The sequence below is a fragment of the Falco punctatus genome (genome assembly GCF_963210335.1).
Source record: "Falco punctatus genome assembly, chromosome: 3".
Lineage (NCBI taxonomy): Eukaryota > Metazoa > Chordata > Aves > Falconiformes > Falconidae > Falco > Falco punctatus.
Window position 1 is genome coordinate 36417879 of NC_137582.1, and position 10472 is coordinate 36428350.

Here is a 10472-nt window from a genome sequence, read left to right on the forward strand (position 1 = left end):
GGCGCCGCGGCTCGGGGCCGACTGGAAGCCTGAGACGCCGCATACGCCGACACGGGCCCGTCAGCACAAGGTTCCCCTGAGCCCGGCGACGCAGCCCGTGCCGCCGGGTGACCCCCGCCCGCCGCTCTCAGGCCGCGGCCGCCCCGCCGCCGGCCACGCCCCGGGGCGGGGAGCGTCGGCACAGCTGCGCAGCGGCCCCGCCCCGCGCCCGCGGCACGCTCCGACGGCCCTCGCGCGCCGAGCCCCCGGTTTCCCCGCCCCCCCGGTTTCCCCGGCCCCCCCCGCGCCCTCCGCGCTTTTGGCGAGGCCGGGGAAATGGCGGAGCTGGAGCTGGGTCAGCACTGCGGGGTGGCGGAGTGCCGCCAGCTTGGTAAGGCAGGGTGCGGCTGGCCCCCGGCACGGTCGCGGAGACAGGCCCCGGCCTGCCGCGGGGCGCCGCTGGCGGAAGTTGGTATGGGGGGCCGGGGGCGGGCTCCGGGGCGGGCGGCGGCGGAACCGGGAGGGGCCGGACCGGTGGCGGCGGCGGGGGGCCCGCGGGGCGGCCTCCGTGCTGCCGCAGCCCTGCGCTGTCCATTGCCATGGCCTGTCGCCTCAGTGGTGTGGCCGGGTGGTTAATCCCCTGCTTTGCCAGCTGTTGTTACCCGGCTTTCCCTTCCTTCGCCCTTGCTTGCTCTCGCTGATCTGAGGAAATTATGTTAATGAAAATGAGAGAGGCAGCAAAATCGCTTGTACTGAAGGCTTTCTGATGGGACCACTTGGTCTGACATAGACGAAGTGACCGAGATCTCTGTGAGCTGGCCTGGGTAGTCCAGTTGCATGGTGGTCCATTAAGACCAAACCTGAAGGATGGAGAAACGGAGTAATGGCCTGGAGGTGGGTGTTTGCTGCTGTTGGTGATGTGGTTGAGTTCAGCAGACAGTGAAGTGATTTTATCTGTAAGAATTGATGTAGTAGGTGGGGGATGTATGCAGAGACTTAATAAGTGTGTGCAATTTAAATTGCGCAAGGACAGTATGTATGATACGAAGGACAGAGAGGAAGGAGTGGCGTGATCAGGACTTGTAAATGGAGGAGATGCTGGCCTTCTGGAAGGTATAACGTCTCCTCCAGCTGGCAACCCATATAATGAAAATGTAAATTGCCCACTGCTTCAGCAGTCACTAAATAATATTCTGAGTGGTCTCACAATAAATTCAATTTTTTAACATAACTTTTAAGTTTGATGACTAGCCAAATGTTCTGGTTTCCCAATCTGATACTGAAAAAAATGTCATTTAAAGCATACTTCGAACTTCTGGAATGTATATAAAAACAATTTACGTATTTACATGCTTTTCAGTAATACCAACTAGGGGAGTTAACAGTGTAACTGTGTTACAAAAGCCACTTTTAGGTACTGTGTAGATGGAGGGGTAGAGATTTTTTACCGTGTAAAGGCACCCGCCCCATGATGTATGTAAGCAAAAACTAATCATGTAAAATTAAGCTAGAAAGTATTAGCAAAACAATAAGCATGTCGCCTATCTGAAAACAAACCTTTTTGTTTCAGATTTTCTCCCCTTTGTATGTGATGGCTGTTCAGGTGTCTTTTGGTAAGTTCATAGAATCCTAGAGTATCTCAAGTTGGAAGGGACCCATAATGACCAAGTCCAACTCCCTGCTCCTTGCAGAACTACCTAAAACTAAACCATATGACTAAGAGCATCGTCCAGATGCTCTTTGAACATTGACGGGCTTGGTGCCGTGACCACATCCCTGGGGAGCCTGTTCTAGAAACCAACCACCCTCTTGGTGAAAAACCATTTCCTAATGTCCAGTCAGAACTTCCCCTGACGCAGCTTCATTCCATTTCCTCGGGTCCTATTGCTGCTTTCCAGACAGATCAGCACCTCCCCCTTTTCTGCCCCCTTTGAGGAAGTTGTAGGCTGTGATGAGGTCGCCCCTCAGCATTCAATTTTCCAAACTGAACAAACCAGATTACCTCAGCTGCTCCTCACAAGTCCTGCCCTGGAGGCCTTTCACCATCTTTGTCGCCCTCCTCTGGAGACATTCTAATAGTTTGATCTCCTTCATACATTGAGGTGCCTAAAACTGCACTCAGTACCTGAGGTGGGACCACACCTGTGTGGTGTTGTGTGGGACAATCACCTCCCTCAACCAGCTGGCTTTGCTGTGCTTGATACGCCCCAGGACACAGTTGGCCGTTTTGGCTGCCAGGGCACACTGTTGACTCATATTGAACTTACCGTCAACCAAAATCCCCAGATCTCTTTTCTGCAGGGCTGTTTTCCAGCCTCTTGTCCCTCACTTTATATGTATAACCAGGATTATGCCATCACAGGTGGAGAATCCTGCACTTGATTTTGTTGTATTTCGTATGGTTAGTGACTTCCCAGCTCTCTAGTCTATCCAGACCACTCTGTAAGGCCTCTCTACCCTCAAGGGAGTCCACAGCTCCTCCTAGTTTAGTGTCATTGGTAAACTTTATGTACATTCAATTCCTGCATCCAGATCATTTATAAAAACATTAAAGAGCACTGGCCCTAAAACTGAGCCCTGAGGAACCTCACAGGTGACTGGCCGCCAGCGTGATGTAACCCCATTTATTGTAATTCTGAGCCTGACCCACCAGCCAGCGGCTCACCCATCATATTACAGACTTGTCTTGCTGTGTGCTAGACATTTTGTCAGAAGGCTACTGTGAGAGTATCAAAAGCTTTACTAAAATCCAAAGCCGCCACATCTACTGGCTTTTCTAGGTCAACTAGATGGGTGACCTTGTTGTAAAAGGAAATTAAGTTGGTTTTCCTATAAGATCTCAGTGTGGCAGTTGTATAGACCTAAATGTTGTATAAAACATTCTGTGACTCAATTCAGATACATGTACTTGACAATAACTGTTCATTGAATTTACCACTTTTTTTCCCCAAGTGGTTGTTGCGGAGCTTTGAAATCAGTGGGATTGTCTTTAGAATGCAGGTAGATTATTATGGAAGGGATCTAGCTTAGACTCTGTCTTGTACTGATTGGGGTAGGGAGTGAGGGGGTGTTAGATTTTTTTTCTGGTAGAAAAAAAAAATGAATTTTTCTTCCAAGATTCAAATCAGGGCCTGCACTTTGATTTATGCTTCAGATTAGCAGAGGGCAGCTGAGATAAACTCATAGGCTGAGGGCAGATTTCACTTTTAATATGTTAGAAATCTTCAAGGGATTTCTACTGTTGTGGAAAGTGATTCAAAATCCATTAAAACAGACAAACTCCAGTTGCTTTGAGCTAAATTCTTAAGCATGCTAATATTCTTATTGTCTTGAAATGGTTTGTTATTTTGGGGAATAAGTTTTACATGGCAAGAATATGATTGATCCATTCAAGACATGAAATGGTTAGAACAAATTTTGGACAAGATTATTTAATTGAAGTGTTCCCGTGATAAAACTTGTCAGATGACTTCAAACATGTAAATGTTTTCACATGCAGTTTTCTTCTCCTGAAATGTTGATAATGGTGTGATATTTTCTTCTTTTGCCATCAAGCCTTCAGCACAGGAGCCGGGATGCTCACGGGTGTTCTGAGGTAATCTAATAATATATGACTACCTTAAAATTAAGTGCAATTTAACTGTCTATTTTCAGATTAGATATATACATGCAGTATATAAGTATGAATTATTTATTTGAGAATGTGACAAGCCTAAAAAAATGAATCTACTCTTTTTCTGCCTGTCAGAAGTAAATTGATTTTGAGTAGAATGTTGGGGTTTTTTCCTAACTGAGCTAAACTTAACCAGGACAAAAGTAGGAGAGAATAGCTGGACTATTTTTGCCTATAGAACTTAAGAGTTCATGCAGTTCTTTTGAAAAGATGGGGTGGTGACTTGTATGTCTGTTTATTTACAGAAAATATTTTGTACTAATGCCTAGGTGAATATAAGAAACAATTCTATGAAACCAGACCAGCACAGATCTTACCCATGCTCATACAAGGACTGCAATGGAAAGGAGCTTTTGCCAGTTTTATGTCCCTACTGTGAAAAACATTTTTGTCTAAGGTGAGTGGAACAGTGTATCTAAACAATACTCACTCATTAGGGAATGGAAAAGGTAGTAAAACTGTTATGCTGTTGTTTACAGACACCGGCATCAATCAGACCATGAATGTGAGAGACTGGACACACCAAAACCTCGAATGGCTGCCACCCAGCAGTTAGTTAAAAATATTATAGGCAAGTACAGTGGGATATATATGCTACAATTTTCTTCAGAAGGCTGGTTGAGCTTGTGACCTCTTCTGAGGGTTCAGGATTGACCAAATAAGAAGGATGGGGATTCCTTGTTTAAATAGCCTTAAACTCACATGTCAGCGTGTAATGCCATGCATCTAGACTGAGACAGGACAACAGCAGCATGTGTCTGTAAAGAGGATCTTTAAAGATTAAATAGGGCTCAGGTTTCTTTCAGAATTATAGTCTTGTTCTCATTCTACAAGTACTATAATGTAATGAATTGTACCTAACCATTATTATGTGCATATTAATTCATGAGAAAATAATGCAATTGTATTGTTTTGGGTGTGCATGCCAGCCTGCTGGGATTATACTTACACAACCAAGATGGCAAAAACCAATGTAATATTTTGCAGCTTTTAAACAAGCTCTAGGACAGCAAAGAGAATAAACAGCACTGCCTAACTGGACAGTGGAGTAATGTGTGGAAACGACGACCTGAAACTGTTGCCATATGAATCCTGTGATTGCCACAGGTGTAGAAACTTCAGAATTTGTATCTATTTAGCTTTTGCAACCCATGTTTACCTCATGATAGTGTTCATCTGCTTTTCAGTGTAAACAAGTTCTGCTAGAACTGTAACAATTCCAGATATTCTTGACTAGGAGTACCTGATACCGTGGCCTCAGAAGGACATGAAAGGGATGGGAACCTTGAAGATATTTATAATGAGGAGCAATAAGCTAATTCCAAGATATGTACAGGGGACGGTCTGAATCATCACGCTAACAAGAATAATAATTGTTCTCAGATTCTAAAAAAAGTGAGGAATCAAAACGCAAAAAATGTAAAGGAGCAAAGAACAGTGAAACAGCAGCAAAAGTGGCATTAATGAAACTGAAAATGCATGCATGTGGGGACAAGTCCTTGCCTCAGGTCAGTGACACTTGTTTTCAATAATTGAATTCACGATGGAAATGGGAAGTTTTCTGAATTTCTTCAGCTAGTTCCCTCAGTTTCGTTTTGGATTTAATTCTTGGAGCCCACAATCATTTATATGTATATTTCAGCCTGCTTCCCAAAAGCAATCTCACTAATCTTATGTCTGTTATAAGGTGTCTGTATGGAATTTGGAGCAGTCAGGTTAAATCCCTTTATTTTATAGAAGAAGTGCCTGCCACATGGTTGTCACCCAGCACTGCAGGAACAGACAAGTTCTTTTGGGGATCCCTGGCAGAATGATAATGGCACTAAGTTGTAGTTATAATTAAAGCTTTATTAACAGAATTTGATGATAGGCATAGCATAGAAATTTATGATCAGAGTAGCACACCATTTTTATAATCAGAATTGGTGTAGCACAATTTTATAAGTAGCATAGCACAGAATTTTATAGCATAACTTAGCTTGTGGTTCCTAATCACCTGGAGCCTCTGTAGTTTGGGTCCAGTCAATACTCGGCTTGCAGTAGCAGTATCACAGTCATCAACTAGACTTAAAACATGTAAAAGAATGTGAGTCACTCACTCGGTCCTTGGAGGAAACAGATGACAGTGAAGGTGTCCCTGGCCACCAGGTGATCACAGGTTTTGCAGGCCAGCAGCAGTTCTGGTCCAAGATCCACTTAGGGCTTGTAATTGCTCAATTTTATGGACAGTGTGCTGTGTGCTGCTATGCTCCCCTGTTCTGTGATGCAGTCATCACTATCAGGTTGGCCAGGTGCCTGGGACCTTCAAGGCTAATAAGGAGGGGAGTGGTCAGCCTGGCACCCAGGGACCTTGAGGCTGATACAGAAGGGGAGAAGAAGTCTGTCTGGTGTGCAGGACCTTCAGGGCCGTCAGGAGAGGGCGGGAGGGAACTGATACATGACCAGCTTGGTCACAGAGAATGTCTGTTTGCCATATAAAATGGTGTTAGTTATGCTAACCTTATCACCAAGGGGCCAGGAGCAGGGGGTACCGGTCACACATGACAAACCCATCTCAAAAGGATGCTTTTCATGCTGGGTACCAAGAGGCTGCTGACAGACAGGACAAAGCTTGCACAAATCTGTACCAGTTAGATTGAACCTGTCTCATGTGAAACTGAGCTTTGTGTTTGGTGAAGCTCCATTATTCTGCTGCTCAGATTTAGTAGCCATTTACTACATTTCTGGATGAGGTATGAAGGGTGAGGTCAGTTGTTCCTGCCTTTGGGTTGGAAAAGGGTTTTAACAGTTGCTTTATGTTTCTTTCAGCCTTTATTTTCTTTGATTCATGAAGTACTTCACTGATTCCTTGTTGTTTTTCACTACCATGACCAGTCAGACCTGATGTTCAAGTCTTTTCCACATATCAGGATTACACCGGGTTTAGAAACACCTTGATTCTTTCCTCTAGGGTTTCACTTTGGATCTGTATTTATGCATCCTCTTAAAAGACCTGTATTTCAATTACTTTTCACCACATTGTTATGTTGGAACACACCAAGTTTAGGCCTTCCATATTGATTTTATAATACTGAAAACATTCTATGTGATACTCTTATTGTTAGGTCTTATCTTTGTAAAGTATATTTAATTACTGTTTTTAAAACAACTACAGCTATTCCATTACTGAGTCCTCTTATGAATTTCTGTTTTTATACTTTGTCAAGCTTAAAGATTAGATAATTCTGCTTAGGCAGAAGTCATAATACAAAGACCTGCTTGTAGCATTTTTCACAGATAGTACCACTTAAATAAGTATGTTCTGGAGGGAAAGTGATTAATTTCAAACATTGTGGAACATAATTTAGAAGATCCACCCTCAATATATGTAAGAAATTTTTTTAAAAGTTGCTTCCTAATTCCAAAGCCAGTAAACTCTAAAAGATGTAGCACAAATTACTGTATGCTAATTTCTCTGACTATTCATTTTCTCATTTGGATATTAATTGTTTAATCATCTAGAATAGTGACAATTCTAACACTGGTAAATTAAGCCTGTTAACCTTCAGCACCTCTATTTAAATTGCTTCCTAGACTCCTCCTAGCCTTCTTCTGCCCAGCTTGTTCCAGTTTGATGACAGATTTTTTTGAATGTGAAGTTTCTGGAATGCCTCTTGGGCACATTAGTTCTCTTATCACTATATAGAGAAGATTAACACATTTTTCTTGGAGGTGCAGAGCAGAAGGACAGGGGGCAATGAGCACAAGCTGCAACATGTGAAATTCCATTTAGATAATAGGAAGAAAAATCACAATGAGGGTGGTCAGACATTCAAACAAGCTTCTCTGAAAATTTTTGGAATCTGCATCTTTGGGATGTTCAAAACTTGATTGAATCTGACCTGGAGCAACATGATCTACCTTTATAGTTAGGTCCAGCTTTACATTTCCCTCTTCTTTGAGCATGGTTATGGACCATGTGACACCAGCAGTACTTTCTGAGCTTTCTTATTCTATGATCAGGAAAATCAGACTATCTTAGAAATATCTTTTCTCTGACCTCTTTGTTCAGATTCTTTTGGTGTCAGACTTGATATGGGTTACCCGACTTGATATGGGTTACCCCTCTTGATACTGACCAGCTCAAAACTGGAGGGCCATGCTGCAAAACAGCGTTACTTATTGTGTCCGTGACTCACTGGTATTTTCCTAGATATGGCACAGAAATTCCTGGAGGCATATCCCATAGTTAGGGATGCAAAGTAAAATGAGCTGTTTTGTGAATTAAGTTCTAGTGAACTGTGGGAGACTGTCTCATCATCCTTAGAACTGGAGGAGCAACCGTAGGAAGGTGCCAGGGCACTGATGGCAGCTGAGTGATGTTAGCGTGTGTCCATAATAGCATGGCCATTGTGTTAGCTGTTTTACAAGTTGTGGTCATTTACATTTAAGCAAGATTCAGGTCCTGTTTCCCTTGCCCCTTTGTAATATTCCTGGGTGTTAAAGATTTTCCGGTGTGTGGAGAGCACTCTCAAGTTTTGAGGAAAATGCACAGGATGAAATTCAGACTCAGTTTTATGAACGTAGCTGGGGGAAGGGTAGTTCCATATTTTTCTAGGGAAGGCATAAGTAAGTCCTTTAAAAAGAAGACTTCTGTCTTGTTTGATAGGATAGTATCTGGTTTAGACTCAGCAAGGGCAGCCTTAACTGATGAATAAACCAGTCCTGCTTGCTGCATGTCTTCTCTTGAATGTCAAGAAGAAATAAACCTGAAGAAGGGATTGTCCCAATCCTGTTCCAGATCTCTGGCTCACAGGTTACTCCTGACATTTCTTAGCAAATGTTTCAGTCTAGTACATATTGAAAGAGTGTTCAGTACATAAAAGGATGAAAAACAGGATAAAGGATTAGCTGGCCAGGACCAGAGTGTTGGTTTGTGAAGCAGGCATTTCTAGTACGATTAATTGTTCTAACTGCCTTTGTATTCCAATACGAGACATTATACTGCTGCCAAAAGCCACCACTGCTTATTTAAACTCACCTTTTTCTCCCCAGAGCAGCTGTCATTGTCTAGTAAACCCAAGACAGACACCTCTTCATGTCTGTTTATATATAAATAGTCTAGTTGTAGGACTCCGGTGAGAGATGTTCTCTGCTCCTTTCTGAACTTACTGTGCTTCATATATGTGCCTGTAGCTGGAGGAGATTGGACTTGATGATCTCAGTCATTTATATTCTGCAGCAAAATCAGGCCTTGGTCCTGATGGAATACAACAAGTTTCAGTTGGTAATTCTGGGGCTGAAGTGTAAGTTTTTAACGAGAAACTATTAGATATGTATGACTGGAATTACGTGTTTCTTCTGTGAATAATTTTTTATTTGTTTTTCTAGACAGAGAGAATTTACTTTCAAGTATTTTTACCAAAGGGGAACAAAGAGAAAAGCAAGCCTATGTTCTTTTGCAGTAAGTGGAGTATTGGCAAAGTAGTAGATTTTGCAGCTTCCTTAGCAAGCCTTAAAAATGACAACAACAAATCAACATCCCAGGTAAATCAGTAATAATAACAAACGTTTTCCAGGTTGTTGGGTTTTGATTTGGGTTGGGGTTTTTTTACGCTTTTTTCCCTCCTCCACCCCACTTCTTGCATCTCAGATAGGGATATCTTAATGTTAATTTCTGTGCTGTTTGTCTTGCAGAAACTGAGATTATGCCATACTGCCTCTGGAGAAGCCTTGCCATTTGAGCACACATTGGAAACATGGCTATCTGATAAAGACTGTCCATTATACAATGGTGGAAATATAATTCTGGAGTATCTTGATAATGATGTTCTATTTATAGAAGATACAGAGTCGTACTTTAGTTAGTAAATTATGACAAACAAAAAAAAATTTTTAGAAGTGTGGTATTCAAACCAAGTCCAGTTTTATTTTACAATTGCTGGTATGCCAGAATCTGTCCTCAGTTGTAGAGACACAGTTCCCATCAATTTCTCTGTTGCTTGACTGACAGAACTATGTCCAGAAAGGAAAACTAGTTATTATAACAATTAATGTTACAGATATTCACTTTCTAGAATAAATTCTTGCGTTATTTAGCTATATAATTCAGTAATGTTTTCTTAAACTTTTTTTTTGTGTAAATGATGGGAAAAGTATGTATTAATAAATAATGAAAATGTAAACTTGCAATGTATCAGTTCTCTGAAGGAAGGAAACACATTACACTGTTCTAGCATCTTTTCTACATCTACAAGAACAGAGTTCACTGAGTTTGGAATCCAGCACTGTCCATGCCCCAGGTCCACATTTTCTTCTCTCCACATAATAGTTTCTACTGCTCCATGATTCTGTGCAGTGTGAATGAACTACTGAGGCAAACCTCTTCATGGGAAACTAAACAGACTAGCAAGATTCTCAGATGCAGTTGGCTGCAGCATGTAAGGTGTGATCCATTGCTACTGAAATGACCTAGTCACTCATAGCAATTAGGGCGCAGCATTCAGATGGGGGAGAAATCTGTCTCCCACAGCCTGACTCACTTATAGATCAGAGTGACTCGCCTTTCAACAAATTTGAAAAGAGAAGAGCTACCTTTCTTTTTTCAGATGTGGGGCCCTTTCTTTTAGGCAACTGTCTTCATGTGCTGTTCTCACATACACAAGGATGTGCCAGCTTGTATGCACGTTGTGGATGTTCTCAGTAATTCCTGGAGATGTAACTGGGCCGCAGGGAGACTGAATGTCTACATTGTTCAAAAATGTTCACATGATGCATTATAGGGACGTTGTCCTGCCATTACAGGACATACATAGAAGTGGGGAGCAACATTATGGGGACA

At 42.4% G+C, this 10472-nt stretch overlaps 1 protein-coding gene across 3 annotated transcripts; it reads left to right on the forward strand.

Moving 5' to 3' along the window:
- Positions 1-201: 201 nt before the first annotated feature.
- On the forward strand, positions 202-9816 carry ZFAND1 (zinc finger AN1-type containing 1). Of its 3 annotated transcripts, none has more exons than XM_080381902.1 (8): positions 202-370; positions 1550-1592; positions 3535-3574; positions 3922-4049; positions 4132-4223; positions 5036-5160; positions 9023-9178; positions 9329-9816. In XM_080381902.1, the coding sequence occupies exons 1-8, from the start codon at positions 316-318 to the stop codon at positions 9497-9499; spliced, it is 810 nt and encodes a 269-aa protein (XP_080238028.1). In that variant the 5' UTR covers positions 202-315; the 3' UTR covers positions 9500-9816. The 3 variants fall into 3 exon arrangements, with proteins under 3 accessions (XP_080238028.1, XP_080238030.1, XP_080238029.1); XM_080381904.1 differs by lacking the exon at positions 202-370 and adding an exon at positions 412-873 and having other exon boundaries at positions 3898-4049; XM_080381903.1 differs by lacking the exon at positions 202-370 and adding an exon at positions 415-873.
- The last annotated feature ends 656 nt before the right edge of the window (positions 9817-10472 follow it).

Bases quoted from the DNA above. Each gene is read 5' to 3' on its own strand.
- ZFAND1 (XM_080381902.1), top strand. From the start codon at position 316: ATGGCGGAGCTGGAGCTGGGTCAGCACTGCGGGGTGGCGGAGTGCCGC. The intron at 1,593-3,534 runs GTAAGTTCATAG...TTTGCCATCAAG, and splicing joins GGCTGTTCAGGTGTCTTTTG to CCTTCAGCACAGGAGCCGGG. The intron at 4,224-5,035 runs GCAAGTACAGTG...AATTGTTCTCAG, and splicing joins GTTAGTTAAAAATATTATAG to ATTCTAAAAAAAGTGAGGAA.